Here is a 19,601-nt window from a genome sequence, read left to right as displayed (position 1 = left end):
TGGCGTTAAAGCTGACCATTGTAATCACTATTAACAACAATGCAACTATCTAATACGAATATGTACATGTATGTGGAAGACATTGAAAATTTAAATTTCTTTCTACAGAAGTAATCTATACTAGTTACTTTTCATGTTATTTGAGATATTAATGAGAAACAGTTATAAAAATTATAACAAGTTATCGATGCATGTTATTGATGTTTCAAAACATTTTTTTTCTTCAAATTTATGTCTTGCATTTAAACTGAAAAGCATTTGTTTACTAAAAAAAAATAATGAGATTATAAAAGAAACTCCAAAGGACAAAAACAAACCGTGGATAACAAAAAATCCGGGGAATTGTCCTTGACAAAATTACATTAAGTGTGTTATAATGTTGGAGTTTTATATGAAATACAACTATAAACATATGAATAAAAAGAACTGAAATAAAGTGTTGTCTATAAGGACTAGAAAAAACAATGTGTCTATCCATTATAATCCTCAGAAATTAAGGCAGAGAACTAATCTGCCGTACGAACTAGTCTCAAACACGTTTGTTCAAACAATATCTTTATGATTCAAAAAACAATTGTAAAACTACAAATGATGACCCATTTGTCCTTTACAGATAGGTACACATATATATCATAACTCATATTTAAGGAACTCAAAGGTGAATTAAGGAGGTACCCAACACTTTCGCTAAAATTAACTTGGCTCGTTTAATTTTCATAAAAAAATTTCAAAGTATTTACTTTGACACTTAAACAAAAATATATAAAGTTAAAAAAAAAATTGAACCAACCGTTTTATCAGATGAATTACACTGGTTATATAGCAATTTGACAGCCATCAGTTTTGATGATTGAGAAGCTTAATATTCCTTTTACAACACAACGTAATTAAAACGTTTAACTGACTTTACAGAGTTATCTCCCTGTAGTGTTAGGTACCACCTTGAAAGAAAAACAACGATCTTTCTGCCCATATCACTTCATCAACATAGCAGTAGTCACCTGTGTGTTTATCCCACACGTGCCTGCATTTCGTTTAATCCTGAAATATCCTTTTTCACCCCATGATGACCCCCATGAGTTTTTCACTTTCCAATAAAGCGTTTCTCCAAACAGGGTCTTTTCTTTGCCAAAGCCAACTAACAACACAGCTGAAAATAAAAATTATAATCATGGTGTTTATATGCGTTTTGTTATTTGATTTTGCCATGTGATTATGGCAAATTGATTTTCCTCTAAGTTCGGTATTTTTGTGATTTTACCTTTTATCTATTACTAGATAGGAATAGAAAAGCTATTTTGGTTAAGGTATGTAATATTTTGTTAATATTATGTTCTAAAATTAAAATTACAATTATATAATACACTTTTCAACATTTTTAATTTTTTACTACTAGTAATTTATACAAAATGTTTTCAAGTGACTATATAATTGTTCTAAATGAGGGAGACCCTGGTTTAAACGAAAGAGAATGAGGTAGGTGTAATTTTTCATAATTTATTTTAATAAAGTGCCATTTCCAAACGATGTTTTAAAATGTGCCAAAAACATAGTAAAACAGCTTTTTGCGCTCTTCAAAATTCTAAAAATACATTTAAGTCTGTAACTAGGGATCATCAAATCGTAAACAGCTGAAGATATTCCGAGACTACAATTCAATTTTCAGTGCTTATCCAAAACTAATACATCAAGGAGACCGATTAATATTAGCAAAATTGTGTCGGAGAAAAGTTAAATTGTATGGCCTTTTGATTATAAATTCAGTCAATGTGATAAGAGTGGTATTTCGATACAAAATTTATACCAAAAAAAATAATTGTACTTTTGTAATTTTGAATTAAAATACCTAGGCCTTGATCAGCAACATGAATCAACGATTTATTTATCATTTGAGAAAATTATATTAATTTGTAGAAAAGTGTTTAATATTACATCTTTTATATTCAAATTATTGAGAGACATTTGAACGAACTTGACTTTAGAGTGAAACTAATATTGGGCATTCTTTTGTCAGCTTAGTATTTTGAAAAATCAGCTAAACTAACATGAACAATCAATATCAAGAAAAAAATAAAACAAATCTGGCAACATCAAACATGAGATTAAATGCAACTGTCAGATTTATGACTTGGAACAGGAATTTGTCGATTACACTTGATTTTATAGCTAGCAAAAACTTCAACTGAAGTGATTGGCAGTTGTTCATAATTCCGTTATAGACAAAAATGAGTGAGCGTCAAATTGAAAACAGACATAACTTGTTTATGTTACAATAACTGATATAATGCCGCCAAAACTGTGTAAACAATAAGCACATTCAGGAATAGATTCTTTTATATGAATCTGGCAAAACTTTTAGGAATGTTTGGTCCTCAATGCTTTTCAACCTCGTACTTTTTTGCCTTTTAAACAATTTCTATTCTGGAATCTATGATGATTTTATTCAAACATAAAACACATTAGAAATGTTCGTGAAGTACGATGTGGTATACATAAAAAAAAATGTGCTTTTTTACAACAATTCCTTCGATTTCGAAAATATGTAGTTTTCTGAACTGTTATGGTCAACAGTCGAGAGGCATAATAGTATTTTCTAAGTCAATCAAACTATTAATATTAACTGAAACAAAAGATAGTCCTTCATTTAGTTCATTATTGAGTTAGAATTATGACCTAGTTAGTAATACAGGAGCAACATGACGGGCGCAACCTGTGGAGCAGCAAAATCTGCTTTTTTTTAAATCCTATTCTAAAACCAGTGGACCAAACTTACATGTATTTCGTAAATTTTAGAAAACTTTTCCTGTTCATCATTTAAAAAAATAATCTTACCGTGATTAATACTCTTTGGGTTGCAGAAGTAAGGTGAAGATATTCCACTATGATAAAACATCAACCAATCAGCATTCATTGCAATGGATAGTGGTCCAATTTTCATCAACTGCTCAGCAATATTCGTCTCATTCTGAATAATGTAAAACAAGGTCAATTTTTTATGTACCATTTATCAAATCCAGGGGCCTCGGTGCCAAGTGGTCTACTGTAATCACTAGCCAGTCAACACTGAGGTTGTGAGTTTGAACCCAGCTTGTGTGGGTGCACTCAACTTCAATCTTAATTGACTTGGAATGTCGTTTTTCATATCAAAGGTCGGTGTTTTTCTCCGGGCAATCCGGCTTCTTTCGCCAGATAGCCTAAATGCGGTGCTTTAAAGTGGCGTTAAAACAAAAAAAAACGTCAAATCAAATCAATTAAACTCCAGTTGTGTTGATCATTTTAATAGATGGAAACAAACATATAGTTTATTTTACACAACCTAAGAATGAATTTTAATCAACGAAAATATAATGTAATAAATTTAAAAAAATACTTTTATGAAAATGGTAGAAAGTTCACAACATAATTTTCTTTAATTTAGTATGATACTTGCTTTTTTGTCAATTTCTTTTTACTTTGATGAGTCTTTTGTAGACCAAAATTTGAATTCAAATTTACAATCCTGTTATCAATGATGATATAAAAAGAAGATGTGGTATGATTGCCAATGAGACAACTTTCCACAAAAGACCAAAATGAAACAAACATTAACAATTATAGGTCACCGTACGGCCTTCAACAATGAGCAAAGCCCATACCGCATATAGTCAGCTATAAAAGGCCCCGATAAGACAATGTAAAACAATTCAAGCGAGAAAACTAACGGCCTCATTTATGTTAAAAAAATGAGTTTATTTATTACATTGTAAATATTTTATTTTTAGTACAATACCTTATCAATGGCTTTCCAATCCGTTATTTTCAAACCCTTCACAAATTTGGTTTTATCAAGTTTTGCCACACAGCTTTGAGACATGTTACAATATGGAACTGCTGGACCACACAATGTACTATTAAAACCAGGTGGTGGACATGGTAAACAATTGTTTTCTTGGTGTTTGGTGTCTGTATCACCACTACAGTAACCATAGTCACGTGACGACTCTATGCCTCCCTACAAAACAAATACAAATCCATGGAGATTCTTACATTTGACATGTTACTAATACTGTTTATGAGTTGTACCAACAAAACAATAGCTTTGTCGATGTAAAAAGGACAGTGCATGCATAGAAAGACAATTATATTCATAAATTTAATGGTTTTAAAACCAGATTTTGACAATTTATAGTCATATGAAACTTTAGTGTAAAATAAAAGTATGCATGTTTTTATAACTTATTGCCTAGTTTTTATTATAAAACTTATTGCACTTACATATTTTTCGGGAGAAAATTCTTTGATTTGTCCAAATTTAGAAGATATTTTACTTTTTCTGTAATTGTTCACAGATATGATGTCCGTATCCAGTTACCTCAACATGACATTTTTTGTAAAAATACGGTGATCACAATGCGCTAGTAAGAAACGGAAAACCAAATTGTCTGTGAGAGTCAATAAACGTTAACATCGCTCCTTTATTGAAATACATCATATGTTATGGTACATGTTATACATGCTTACCTGAATATTCATGCTTATTTGTTGAGTGTATACAAACAATTCGGCTTCGAAACACGGGCATTAATTACCTGCTATATTTTAACAGCAATACTGACCGAGTGAAATGATCTTTGACGATTTCACGAAACGGGTGCGTAAAATATGATAAAACCGTGTACATGAGACTAAGTTTTTGATATATTCATGCATTGGTGCAAGAATTTGATTAACATTATTTTTCACAAGTCATTGGTTCCATATGAATTAAGGTAAACCGAGTTCTTATACCTCAACACTGAGACAGAGGTCAGAAAATTTCGTTCAATCTTGTTATGGTTAAATCAATTTGAAATGTTTCATGTGTGAGTTGGAATTTTTACATAGATACCAAAAGGTGGAAAGAATGTATATGTATGTGTTGCTTTCTACAAATAAAAACAAGAATGCTCACTTTACCAAGTTGAGCAAATCCTCACTCGTAATTTCTCGTAAATGTTCATACAGATCCAAAAACATATGATAATCAGTCATCTGCTGGCAAGTATGAAGTCATACTATTGACAATTGGCCTTATATATATGAAATACATACTGTTTTCATAATATATTGATAAGCAAGATAAGGCCACCCACCAAACACTCCACAATCAGCATTCTTTCTACAATGCAATGAATTTAATAAGTTATAAGGATACGATTGGTTATTTGGAATAGGAATGATGTTGACATTGTCTTAAAGATCACTTTACCATAATTAAATTAAACCATTACAGTCAAAGTACCTGTGACATTTGCATAACCCTATCATTTGCAAATCAGATCAATTGATACGTTTTAAAAACCAGGTTAAACTCTCCATTTGTTCTCCTTAAATGTCCTGTATCAAGTCAGGAATATAGCCGTTGTTATCAAAAAGCCCGTTTCTATGCATGTTTGCATTTGTTATTGTAGCAGTGCAGTGTTTCTGTTGTTCCGTTTTCTTTTCATAGTTGATGTATTTCCCTCAGTTTTCATGTGTGACCCGGATAATTTTCTTGCTTAATCGATTCATGTTTTTTTTTACAGCTGTACACTAATGTTGCTAATGGGCAGTATTTTGACTATAGTAGGTGACCCCATCGGTGACGAAACTTTAAGTTGCAGATAAGGTATAGTTATTGAAATATACACTATCTAATAATTATAAATTACTTGTTCTATCTTAAATAATCAATAATAAAGGCGCAACTCTTGTTTTGATAGAAAACATGCAATGACTTTTATAAATTATTCATTATTTACCCAGAAATATCTTCAAAAACATGCAATGACTTTTATAAATTATTCATTATTTCCCTAGAAATATCTTCAAAAACATGCAATGACTTTTATAAATTATTCATTATTTCCCTAGAAATATCTTCAAAAACATGCAATGACTTTTATAAATTATTCATTATTTCCCTAGAAATATCTTCAAAAACATGCAATGACTTTTATAAATTATTCATTATTTCCCTGGAAATATCTTCAAAAACATGCAATGACTTTAATAAATTATTCATTATTTCCCTGGAAATATCTTCAAAAACATGCAATGACTTTTATAAATTATTCATTATTTCCCTAGAAATATCTTCAAAAACATGCAATGACTTTTATAAATTATTCATTATTTCCCTAGAAATATCTTCAAAAACATGCAATGACTTTTATAAATTATTCATTATTTCCCTAGAAATATCTTCAAAAACATGCAATGACTTTTATAAATTATTCATTATTTCCCTAGAAATATCTTCAAAAACATGCAATGACTTTTATAAATTATTCATTATTTCCCTAGAAATATCTTCAAAAACATGCAATGACTTTTATAAATTATTCATTATTTACCTGGAAATATCTTCAAAAACATGCAATGACTTTTATAAATTATTCATTATTTCCCTAGAAATATCTTCAAAAACATGCAATGACTTTTATAAATTATTCATTATTTCCCTAGAAATATCTTCAAAAACATGCAATGACTTTTATAAATTATTCATTATTTCCCTAGAAATATCTTCAAAAACATGCAATGACTTTTATAAATTATTCATTATTTCCCTAGAAATATCTTCAAAAACATGCAATGACTTTTATAAATTATTCATTATTTCCCTAGAAATATCTTCAAAAACATGCAATGACTTTTATAAATTATTCATTATTTCCCTAGAAATATCTTCAAAAACATGCAATGACTTTTATAAATTATTCATTATTTACCTGGAAATATCTTCAAAAACATGCAATGACTTTAATAAATTATTCATTATTTCCCTAGAAATATCTTCAAAAACATGCAATGACTTTAATAAATTATTCATTATTTCCCTAGAAATATCTTCAAAAACATGCAATGACTTTTATAAATTATTCATTATTTCCCTAGAAATATCTTCAAAAACATGCAATGACTTTTATAAATTATTCATTATTTCCCTAGAAATATCTTCAAAAACATGCAATGACTTTTATAAATTATTCATTATTTCCCTAGAAATATCTTCAAAAACATGCAATGACTTTTATAAATTATTCATTATTTCCCTAGAAATATCTTCAAAAACATGCAATGACTTTTATAAATTATTCATTATTTCCCTAGAAATATCTTCAAAAACATGCAATGACTTTTATAAATTATTCATTATTTACCTGGAAATATCTTCAAAAACATGCAATGACTTTTATAAATTATTCATTATTTCCCTAGAAATATCTTCAAAAACATGCAATGACTTTTATAAATTATTCATTATTTCCCTAGAAATATCTTCAAAAACATGCAATGACTTTTATAAATTATTCATTATTTCCCTAGAAATATCTTCAAAAACATGCAATGACTTTTATAAATTATTCATTATTTCCCTAGAAATATCTTCAAAAACATGCAATGACTTTTATAAATTATTCATTATTTACCTGGAAATATCTTCAAAAACATGCAATGACTTTTATAAATTATTCATTATTTACCTAGAAATATCTTCAAAATTATGCAATGACTTTTATAAATTATTCATTATTTACCTGGAAATATCTTCAAAAACATGCAATGACTTTTATAAATTATTCATTATTTACCTGGAAATATCTTCAAAAACATGCAATGACTTTTATAAATTATTCATTATTTCCCTAGAAATATCTTCAAAAACATGCAATGACTTTTATAAATTATTCATTATTTACCTGGAAATATCTTCAAAAACATGCAATGACTTTTATAAATTATTCATTATTTACCTGGAAATATCTTCAAAAACATGCAATGACTTTTATAAATTATTCATTATTTACCTGGAAATATCTTCAAAAACATGCAATGACTTTTATAAATTATTCATTATTTACCTGGAAATATCTTCAAAAACATGCAATGACTTTTATAAATTATTCATTATTTACCTGGAAATATCTTCAAATCCGTCACAATCAACCACTTGCTCGACAGATAAATTCAGTAGTGGCTGTCCTGACAAAGCCCACTGTCCCTCTACGTTTTCAATTGTGCTATAATTGAAATTTAAGCATACCAATATGATAAATACTGAAAGTTATGCTCCATTTTATAGACTGTTTATATATTACTTTACATATATATATGTCTAACTTTGTAAATGTAAATAATTATATATCTTCTGCACTTCTCATACATTAGATCAAAACTCATAACCAAACATTATGTTTGAAAGAATTCATTTTTATATGTTAACTATTAAGCTCTCTCATTTAAAGCTCGGATTCATTGTCCGACTTAGGCAAAACTATATTTTCGTCCTTTTTGTTGGATAACATTAAAACTATGCTTTTTTTAAGCTTTGGATTTTCATATACATGTATGTTGGCCTTGAGCATCACCGAAGAGACATATATTTTTGAAAGTCTCTTCTGATCTTGTAAAATTGGTATCATTGATGTAACTATGGTACATATAGCAAACGTACCTAAAAGCCCAACAGGAACCAGCTGCCCCTAAAATATATAGCAAAATATTTGTGTTTCATATAAAATTTTCTTCTGTAAAAAAGAGAATATATATTTTAGCTTGATTGATTAATTTGTGACAGGCTAAAATATGCATTTCCCTGCATGCTATATTTGCACTTTTAAAAGTTAAAAGCAATAATCATCAGTACTCATTTATTTTACATAGCATGTGCATGTAAACACAATACATAATATAGGAGATATGTATGTAATTATTGTACTCACAGGTGACAAAGAAGCTCAGAGTTAATTTGTATACTGGTCTTCGTACGAGTAAATTGTAAAATTGATTTTTTGTTTTAGTAGACAGAACGTGCGTCTGCTATACATAATATTAATTCTATTATCTATGACAAGTTTAACATCTTAACTTTCTGGCAAGTAACGAAAGATAGCCATTATCTTTTTGTTAAGATGAATGATCAACAAAAGCTTGCACCTTTTACAATAAGGATGACACACCAAATACTTGTTAGTTAGCAACATTATATTTAGCTTACTAAATATACTCTTACCTTGGTTCTTGACGGATGTTACCACATTTTTCGGAACCCAGTCAAATGAGTCAGGAAGATGAAATCCCTTTTCACCTTTGATATATCTAGATTAGGATTATAAAGTTGAATTATGACTATTAATGTTAAAAATTCGTAAGGGTTCCGCAGAATCCAGTGTCTAGCCTTCTTTTGCTGTAAATCGCAAGCCCTGCTTAAGAAAAATAAGAGGGAAAATCAATAAAAAATATTCCTATTGATACTATCTTTTGATTGTAAGGAGCTTCTGTCCAAGTTTGTTAAAAAATCCAGGATAGTTTATGAATAAAATAAATGTTTTAAAAACTTTAACAGCAAACTATATGAAATGTTTACTGGAAGAAAAACTCAGTTCATTTATAAGTAAAATACAGATACACAGGAACAAAATGTTAACAAAGTTTCCTTCTAGATACTAGCTTTTGATCATAAACAAGCTTCAGAATCTGTCCAAGTTTGGTACAAATAGAAAATAGTGTAGGAAAGTTAGCAAAATTCTAAAAGCTTTAATCACAGAGTGAATGTGTTGTTTCCTGGCAGAAAATCTAAGTCCATTTAAAGAAAAATACGGAAAAAATGAATTTATCTTTTAAAAAAAATTGCTTTTGGATACTATCTTCTGTTCATAAACAAGTTACTGTCCAAGTTTGGTAAAAACCCAAGATAGTTTAAGAAAGTTGTTAAAAAAATTTAAAACTTTAACCCCAAAGTGAATGTAATGTTTTCCGGCAGAAAAACTAATTCCATTTATAAAAAAAAATATGGAAAAAATGGATTGTATTTACAAAATTAAATTCTGGATACTATCTTATGATCATAAACAAGCTACTGTCCAAGTATAGTACAAACCCAGAATAGTTTAAGAAAGTTATTAAAATTTAAAAAAAAACTTTAACCACAAAGTGAATGTTATGTTTTCCGGCAGAATAAATAATTCCATTTATAAGTAAAATACGGAAAAAATGGATTTTTTTTACCAAATTAAATTCTGGATACTATCATATGATCATAAATAAGTTCCTGTCCACATTTGAGAGAAATCCAGGATAGTTTAAAAAAGTAATTAAAGTTTCAAAAACTTTAACCACAGAGTGAATATTTGTGGACATCGCCGACGACGACGACGGCGACGGGATGTAGGATCGCTATGTCTCGCTTTTTTTACTACAGCCGAAGGCTCGAATAAATGATACACAATATTTAGTGTATTTAAACATTTTTATGAAATGCGTTAAATTACCATTGTGTTAGCTAAAACAAAGTTCGAATCATTTCCTTTTCGTTGATTTGAATTAATAATTAAAAAAGCAGAAGATTCACCTTTAATACTAGTATTCTAGATGACTATTTCGTGCTTATAATATCTAAGAGCAGAAAATATCGGCCAATGTATAATTATAAAACATTTACAATTTATGTATCTCGTTTATATTGTTTATGTCCCATCTGTGCGTCCATTTGTTCGTCCGTTCGTCCGTCTGTTCCGCCCCTTGTTAAAGTTTTTGGTCAAGGTCGTTTTAATGAAGTTCAAGTTTAATCAACTTGAAACTTAATACACATGTTTCCTATTATTTGATCTTACTAATTTCAAAGCCAAATTAGAGTTCTGATCTAATTTCACGGTCCATTAAACATAGAAAATGATAGTGCATGTAGGGCATTCGTGTACTATGGACACATTCTTGTTTTATTCTATTTTAGATATGCATATACGACTTAGTCATTGCTTATATAGAATAACGGTGTGAGCGGTCGTTTTGAACTTACAGTGAGGATGCAGGTTTTTCTCCGTGTTTAATGCCTCACTATGATTGAGATAAAGAAAAGCAATACAAACTTTGGAGGTGTTGTTCCCTTGCATGTACTGTTTATATGTCAAATCCAGCCTTTTCAATTTTACAAAAGATATTGTCCATCCATGACAAGAAAATCACTACATGCACGGAAAAGACACAGCACAAGAGTCAAAGGAACAGCGCTTTATCGCTCTACTTCATCCAAAAGTCACAGTGAGGCTTTCATCACCAAGCCGGAAAATACTCTCACCTCACTGCAAGTTTAAGACGGCCGCTACCACCGGCTGTGCGGAATTCTTGGTAAAAATAATTTGGATAGACTTTGTTAGATGTAACACAACTTAATCGGACCTAGTCAGAAAAGACAAGAATGTGTCCCCAGTACACAGATGCCCCATCTGCATTTTCATTTTAATGTTCAATAGACCGTGAAAATGGAATGAAATCTCTTATTTAGCATTAAAATTAGAAAGATCATATCATAGGAAACATATTTACTAAGTTTCAAGTTAATTGGACTTCAACTTCACCAAAAACTACCTCGACCAAAAACTTTAACCTAAAGCGGGACGCACGGACGAACGGACGAACAGACGAACAAACAAACGGACGGACAAATGGACGCACAGACCAGAAAACATAATGTCCATAAATGGGGCATACAAAATTACTGTCTAAAAGTTTATTTATCTTCACGTGTTTACCTGTCGTTTTCAAACGTTGGAGGTTCACGGTCGGACATCAGGATTTTACTCTGAAAATCGGATGGCGACATGTCAGCAAACTTATTTAAGGCAAAAATTGTTTCTGGCCTACAAATGAATCAAATAGCTTAATTTTAGTAATAAAAATTTAAATATATGCAATTTTAATATTCCACGAAAGTAGTCTACATGTATAAATACTCTTTTAGAGAGTTCGATTCATTAAATCTAGTTTAAAATCACATATCATTAGATGTATATATTTTCAAAACATGTATACATTTGCAACATTGCCTCAACATCAATATGTGACACTGATAAGAAGTTTTAATATTATGGGAATAAGTGAATGCATTATGTTTATTATATTGATGATGATGATGGTGGGTGACTGCTTAACTTCCAGCGCCAAACTTTAATATACAATCATATTCAAGTAAAGACGAAAACATGTAATATGATTTTTTTATATACCCTCCTTTGTAGTAGACCGACACATGGAGCCGGATATTTAACGTGCTAGCTAACAAGGTAACTGTCCACAGAAAAACATATCACCTTATTAGGACACATTATTCTGAGTCAGTCAGACCAACCATTCTGCTCTTACTGCACATGATTAAAGCTGCGAGCTTGGTAGAGAGGCATCCAATTACCAATTTTAGAGTCTTTGGTTTAGATCCAGCCTTAGTTCGAACCCCCCGCACTCGAGACGAACACGCTTCCACAAGACCAGCGAGGCGGTTAGTTTATAAAATAGACTTATAAATAATCGATTTCAATAAGTTAAAAAAAAACAACGTTTACAGCTCTTCTATAAAAACATGCAAAGCAAACCGTTGGAAAACATGCTGGTTTTATTTGTTTCCATGTTTGTACAGGTAGGTAGTCTGTTTCAGTCTGTTTACTATATACTGGAATTTGATTTGACACTAACATTAACTTCATTTCAAGTCAATTTATATTGTCCAATCAAATCCCAGTATATAGTAAACAGACTTAAACTCCGCCCGCCTATTGTTTGCAAACATCCAAGCAAACATAGCAAGCAAGATGATCAAAAGTTTGTTTTGCATGCTTTTATAGAAGAGCTGTAATTCTGACCCTGCATTGTGTCACAATTACCAAGGCAAAAACAAATGTGTTGGCTCGATACTAACTCCCAGAATGGTTGACAACCATCAAAACGCAACAAAAGTATGGAGAAAATCATGAAAATGTCCCAGTTGTTTTGACACATTGAGTTCAAATTGAAACGAATACAAATCACTTTGTCTTCATATTTCTCAAAGCAAAAGGAGACTAATTATTAAAAATATTTAAAATACTTACTGGTACATTTTGTTATATTTATTGATGGTCTTTATGTTATCATAAAATACATCAAATCTCGTCTGCTCTTCGTCGACTCCATTATATTCTTTCCCGTTTTCCAGTTTCCATGTCCTTAAAAATCATCATTATTATTCATCTTCAAAAATTTATTTTCAATCATATTTATGTGTAGATTACTTACTCTACAATTGCTGGTGGAATTTTAATTCCCCTAGAGGTACATGTATCACCAGCCCAGACAGAACTATTGTGCTGACATGAATTATCATTGATATGGTCATATTTATAAATTAACTGTTTACAAATCTTTGAATTTGTTAAATAATAAGGCTTTCCTATCTCAGGAATAGATTACCTTAGTTGTATTTGGGAAACCTTTTAGGAATGTTGGTCCTCAATGCTCTTCAACTTCGTACTGTATTTGGCCTTTTAATTTTTTTTGTATCCGACCGTCACTGATGAGTGTTTTGTAGACGAAACGCGCGTCTGGCGTAAATACAAAATTTAATCCTGCCAGTGGTACATATATCTATGATGAGTTTATTTATATTTAACTGAAGCGGACTAAGGGTAGAAGAGGAATGCGGCTTATGTAGCTCCATATATTATATATATAAGAAGATGTGGTATGAGTGCCAATGAGACATCTCTCCATCTAAACCATAATGTTAACAAAGTTTGAAATCCAAAGCAAATGTAAATATTCTATAAGTGTAACTGTTCAGGGATGCTGAAGAAACTCGAAGGACAAGACAAGGCTCCATTTGCATCATTTAGGGTACTGTTGAATGTCCGATTGGTAGTCCCACCACATCTCTTTGTTCTATATTTAGTAGATATATGACGAAAACAGATTGAATTTGTTTCTTCAAACAAATTTGTGAAAATAGCTTGAACTACAGAATCGTTCCTAAGTCCCTCCCCAAAACAATAAGTTTGACGTAACCAATGGCGTATTATAAAGGCATTGATGGTATTGGACACTTACGTGTAAAACATTTTAATGAAAATACAAAGTCATGATACATTTCAGCGAAATTTCGTCGCCGGTGTCACTAAACTGTATAAAATTAAACTTACTGAAATAATTGCTTTGCTAAATCTGGGTCTGCGGTGTAAAGAAAGCTGGAAAAAAAATTAAAATCGTCACGAAAGGGAAAACAAAATAATGTCTTTTTTCTACATGATGTGTAAATACTTAATTTTATTTCATATGAATGTAACATACCTATAGTTTCTTAAAATCCAATGTCAATGTTCACAACTTTTGTTGGTTGCAAAAAAGTCAGATATTACACTGCGTATCAATACTAGTAAACGGAAATTATTTAACGTTTAATGAGATATGGTCACTGTAAGTAGCGTAGGCCGTGTGCTAATGCAATATATATTTGAAAAAAAGGTGATCAACAGGGTTGCATTGACTTGACTCATAAATTAGGCACTGACGATTTATTCACGTTACTTTTGTAGACCGCTGATCGAGGATGTAGACTCCAACTTTTTGTAAATGCGTCCATTTTATGCGTTCAATTATAACAATGTTAAAGAGGTAGGGCCAATTTGTCGTGATTTTTTTTTCACAGAAGGGCCAATTTCAAAAAGTGCCGACAGAATGAAATTTACTATTATACAAACAAAAAATAAAAATGTATTTTAATCAATATCTCGATTTACATATATTATGATATGTGTGATAAATATTTAATTTAACCCTAAAAAAGGAAGAAAGTCCAATATACGGGATTTAAGGTGTTTTTAGGGGGGAAAAACAGGGAATCCCCCAAGAAGGACATTTCAACCCCCCCCCCCCCCCCTCCACAAAAAAAAATATGTTTTTCGTGACTGTGGCAATCTATACTACCTCTTTCCTCTAAAATGAAATTGGTTTAGTGTGTCCTTATTATATAAAATAACATCGCTAAATTGTACCGATATAGCTCCTTAAAGTCATAAGAAACGAGTGACCAGTAAAAAATAGTGAAGGAAGGAAGCAATTAAAATAAAGTAAACTTCTTCTAACTATGAATAAATTAAAGAATTTTCTACAGAAAAAAGTATATGTAAACAAGTTATATAATGAAAACTATTCATTGAGTTATACTAATATGCATTACTATTAATAAGAACGTTGATGTCAAACATCGCCGTGGCTCAATCAGTCGAGCAATCAGTCGAGCATATGAAAGAATGTTTTCAAGATAGGGTTCGAATCTCGCCGAGTCTTTTTGCATTTTTGTGTTTTTATCTTAAATTTTAATGTGTCTATGCATATTTTTTTCGAATGTTTGCTTAATTCAGAGTCATTCTGGTTCATTTTGACTATATAGTAAAACTCATATGAAAAAAAATACTGTATCGCTAATTGTGTGCATTCCTATGACTGTACATTTGACTTAATTTCTATTCATGGGTTTACATTTATTACATATACAGTATGCAAGGAACAACTGCCGTCAAACTGAAGAAGGTGCCTGTACATAACCAATAACATGAGAATTGATTATATAGCAATAAATCCTAACTTATGCGTGTATTATATACACATAACATAAAATAAGGCCATTAAACTTTTTTTGAACATGATTTAATATGTAACAAATGCAGTCAGCAGCAATCAGATTTGTCGCCAATTCCGTGTAGATACTAGTACTGAATGTTTTACCACCGTCCCTGCACCGGTATCTAAGTCATCAGAAAATAAGACAACACCACAGAATAATTGAGTTACTGTTAACACTACAAATCGTGATTGTATGTAAAACATCAAGAAGCTGTTGTATCTGTATCACAACTAAGGGACGATTTGTTAAAATTCCAGAAAAGGCCATATAACATGACTGTGTTAGTAACACAAGGTGATCTATGACCAACTGATGCAAGATGTTCTCCGGTTAAAATATATATTATCTTATCATGGTTATCTTATCTTAAAGACGATAAAACCTTAAAAGACAAGGACAAATACAGATATACATGTTTTAGAATGAGAAAAGCAACATCCCATTTGAATTTGTTCGATATTGTTTTGCTTCTTGACAAGTTACGTGGTATGGTCCCTTATGCGCATAAAGGGTGTTAACAATTGAACAAAATCAATAGTCTTGGCCTTGTTTTTCGTAGGAATACCTGTTCAAGGTATGAAAATAGATAATGTGACGAATTTCCATGTACTATAATTAGAATCTATCGTGCTATTTAAAACATGATTAGCCTATCTTATCGAATTAAAAGAATCCAGGGGAAAATGGCCATGGCTCTTTTTTTAATAAAATTGAGAATGGAAAAGTAAAATGTGCCAAAGAGACAACAAACCGACTTAAGAGCAGAAACAAAGCCAAAGTCAACCAATATGTCTTCAACACAGCGAGAAATAATGCAATTCATGTCATTTTTTTTCATTTCATCATTCAGATCTTACTTTCTCAATATACGTTAAAACTTCATTTACAAGGTGTAAAAATTAACCGTCACTTTAAATCATATACCACCCTCTAGTAAAGAGCAGCTAATGTACTAGTTCTGCAAAGCGTTGAATAAAACACGGTTTATGAATTTATCTAATAGTAACCCATACATCCGTATATCCGTAAGCGTAAAAACAAATACCTATCAGCTGTTTTCCTCAATAGTATATAGTAGCTTACCATTGTGTGTCCTCTAAGGTGCCTATGTCTAATGTACTTATCATTTTCTGTCTAGTCGTATGGAGAATGGAGAGAAAACTAGCTTAAAGACCGTTGAATGAAGCTAAAATTGAGATTTCAAACTGGCTTAATTTGGACTGCTGGTAAAAGTATAATTCCTGAGGGTATCACCAATCCCATATAATCAGCTCCTTTTGAAGATATGATTATAGTGTATCGTAGCCATGTCAACCCTCGGGCAATGGGTTCGGCTTCTTAGGTGAATCATGTAGTGGACACCAATGGTCCTCATGACAACTGAGGATAAGCAGAGAGTTGCGCACTGGTAGCGCCCCCTTCGAATGGTCATCGTCTAACACAGAAATACAGAGGTAAAAAATGAACAGTCTCTACAACCCATCTACCCCATATCCTCCGTTTGAGGTAGGAGAACATTCAATTTTGGCTTTAGCACGAGACGAACATCAAATTAATCAAAATATTCCGAATTATATTTTTTTCTTTTCTTGTAACACTCATTGCCTACCCCATGCCTTCAAACTTCAGTACTATTTCTACAAACACGTGTCTAGCATAATTAAACATAATAAAATGCTGAGCGCAGCCTGATACGACAGCAGATGTCGAACCCTGAGTAGTTTGCGCAAATTTAGACGCAATATTTAAGATTGATACTGTTTGAATTTGACTTTTGATTCCATTTTTGACAAAATATAGGTTGCTGACACAACATAAATTTATGGTGCAACCGAAAAATTGAAAAAAAAATATGATTCCCTTAAAACAATAACAACAATTCCCGCATCCCCCAACTTATTGAAACCCCCATGGAGCAATCAACCCCAAAACTCAATCCAAGCGTCCCTTTGTAGTATGGAACCTTGTGGTACAATTTCAGAGAGATCCATACACTTACACACAAGTTTTTGTCTGGAAACTAGAAAAATGCTTTACTTGTGGTATCTATTTGTGGTACAATTTCAGAGCAATAGAAATATTTATACACAATTTATAATTATCCTAAAACTAGAAAAATGCTTGTTTTTGGCCCCTTTTGGACCCCTAATTCCTAAACGGTTTTGACCATCATCCCCCAAAACCCTAACTTTTCTTTTGTGGCATTAAACCTTTTGAGAAAAAAATCATAATGATCTAGTTACTTAAACTAAAGTCATTGTCCGGAAACCAATGTGTCTTCAGACAATGACTCAGACTACGAAGAAGACGACGACGACGACATCATAACATTATACGATACCTAAAATTTGTTTGTGGTCGTATAAACGGTACTTTAACTAATGATGAGTTTTTTTCTTCGGAAAATATCTGTCTCCATTTTTCCACGAAAAAAAAGTTTTCAAAACTATAAACCATAACCGATCATACATCGGAGGGGTCTACTGATGCGGATCCTCTAGATCTGCATTACAAACTTTATTTCCTTTTCTCGATCTATTCTTTCTCAGGTTGGGAACAAACCCTCTATATGGTTATTATACCTGTATAGAGGGATAATCCTTCTATATGGTTATTATACCTGTATAGAGGGATAATCCTTCTATAGAGGGGTAAAAGTATCCCTCTATAGAGGGGTAAAAGTATCCCTCTATAGAGGGGTATTTTTGTTTAGACTGGATTTAAATCAAAAGAGGGCAGAATGGCATTCTCTACTTATTATGGCAGTATCCTAGAACAGTTGATGCACCAATTGATGTACTTGATTTAATATGCACATGTCCAGTTTGATGCTTATCTGACTAAACATAAAATCTATTGTTCACCATGATTGAAAGCTGTGATGATCAGGTAAATTCTACTCACTTATGCCTCACTGAACAGAATTTTTATTGTTAGATTTAACATGAAATTTAAAGGTCAACTATTCCTTTTGTTGTTCATCAGGTGTTCAGATAGGTATACAATATATTGCAAGTTTTGTCACTTTAGCAGAAAACTGGTTATCCCAATGGTAAAGTGCATATGTTGATTCATATAATGCTAGAGATTATAGCCAATATAACTCGAAAATGCCATTCTGGCCTAATTTGCTTTAAATCCAGTACAAATAAAAATACCCTTCTATAGAGGGATAAACTTATCCCTCTAAAGAAGGATTATCCCTCTACTGATATAGGTAAAATCACCATACAGGGGGTTTGTTCCCAACCTGTTTATACCAATTAATGAAAGCACTCAGTTGATGTCTATTCGTCAATTATTTTCATGTTCTACATATTGTTAACCTATTATTCTACACTGTTTGCATTATTTAAACCCCATAGCCCCCCCCCTTTTTTTTTGTACATGTCACTGGCATCATGATACATGTTCTTGAAATGATAATTGATATCTTACAAATATCATCTTGAAAAACCCAAAACGGTTCCATTTTCTGATTTAAATTACACACTTTTTTTTAATTCATTAATTGAAAAAGAGATATAATTCGTGATGCTTATGGCCTGTCGTACATATCACCATTTCTTTGTTGACAAAGTTCACAAATCAAAACAAAGTCGACATTAGTCCATAACGAATGGATTTTGAAAATATAACATTTACATTGAAAACAAGTGATAACTTAGGAATATAAATTAATAAACTTAAAGCATATCTTACCCGACAGTTATATTTACAAGCCATAGCAGAATGAATATCTCATGTGATCTCTCCATTTCAAAACAATGTCGATAAAAATAGATGTCAAAATACGGAGGCCTTGGGGTGACAGAATATGTAAAGGTTGAATGATTTACATATTATGTATTTATCTGTAGCTGAATAAGAATGAATACATTTGCTACCAGTTGGTTTATATTTTCTAAAAAAAACCAGTAGCAATTAAAAAGTTTTATAGAATTAATGAACTCCACATGCTCCATAATAAATATTCCCGTGTGCATTTGTGTGTGTTACATTAATAAAACATTGATCCATGACTTTAACCATGCTATTGCTACATGTATCTATTGATTTACTCAAAAAGTATCATGGATATTGATGTGTTAAAAAAGAGGGGCGAAAGATACCAGAGGGACATTTAAACCCATAGATCGAAAATAAACTGACAACGCCATGTCTAAAA

The 19,601-nt window shown here is 31.3% G+C and overlaps 1 protein-coding gene across 1 annotated transcript; it reads right to left on the bottom strand.

Annotated features, from left to right (window-relative positions):
* Positions 1-226: 226 nt before the first annotated feature.
* On the bottom strand, positions 227-19,233 carry LOC134692173 (cathepsin L-like). The gene is made up of 11 exons (XM_063552623.1): positions 19,136-19,233; positions 13,950-13,994; positions 12,867-12,980; positions 11,535-11,642; positions 9,017-9,102; positions 8,459-8,486; positions 7,920-8,024; positions 5,071-5,137; positions 3,770-3,991; positions 2,833-2,965; positions 227-1,150 (listed from the first exon to the last, which is right to left on the bottom strand). Exons 1-11 carry the CDS (start codon positions 19,189-19,191, stop codon positions 975-977), a joined length of 1,140 nt encoding a protein of 379 aa, XP_063408693.1. The 5' UTR covers positions 19,192-19,233; the 3' UTR covers positions 227-974.
* Between the last annotated feature and the right edge of the window lie 368 nt (positions 19,234-19,601).

Source organism: Mytilus trossulus, chromosome 12, assembly GCF_036588685.1.
Source record: "Mytilus trossulus isolate FHL-02 chromosome 12, PNRI_Mtr1.1.1.hap1, whole genome shotgun sequence".
Taxonomy (NCBI): domain Eukaryota; kingdom Metazoa; phylum Mollusca; class Bivalvia; order Mytilida; family Mytilidae; genus Mytilus; species Mytilus trossulus.
Note: the sequence above shows the minus strand (reverse complement) of the source record. Positions and strands in the feature narration are given on the sequence as shown.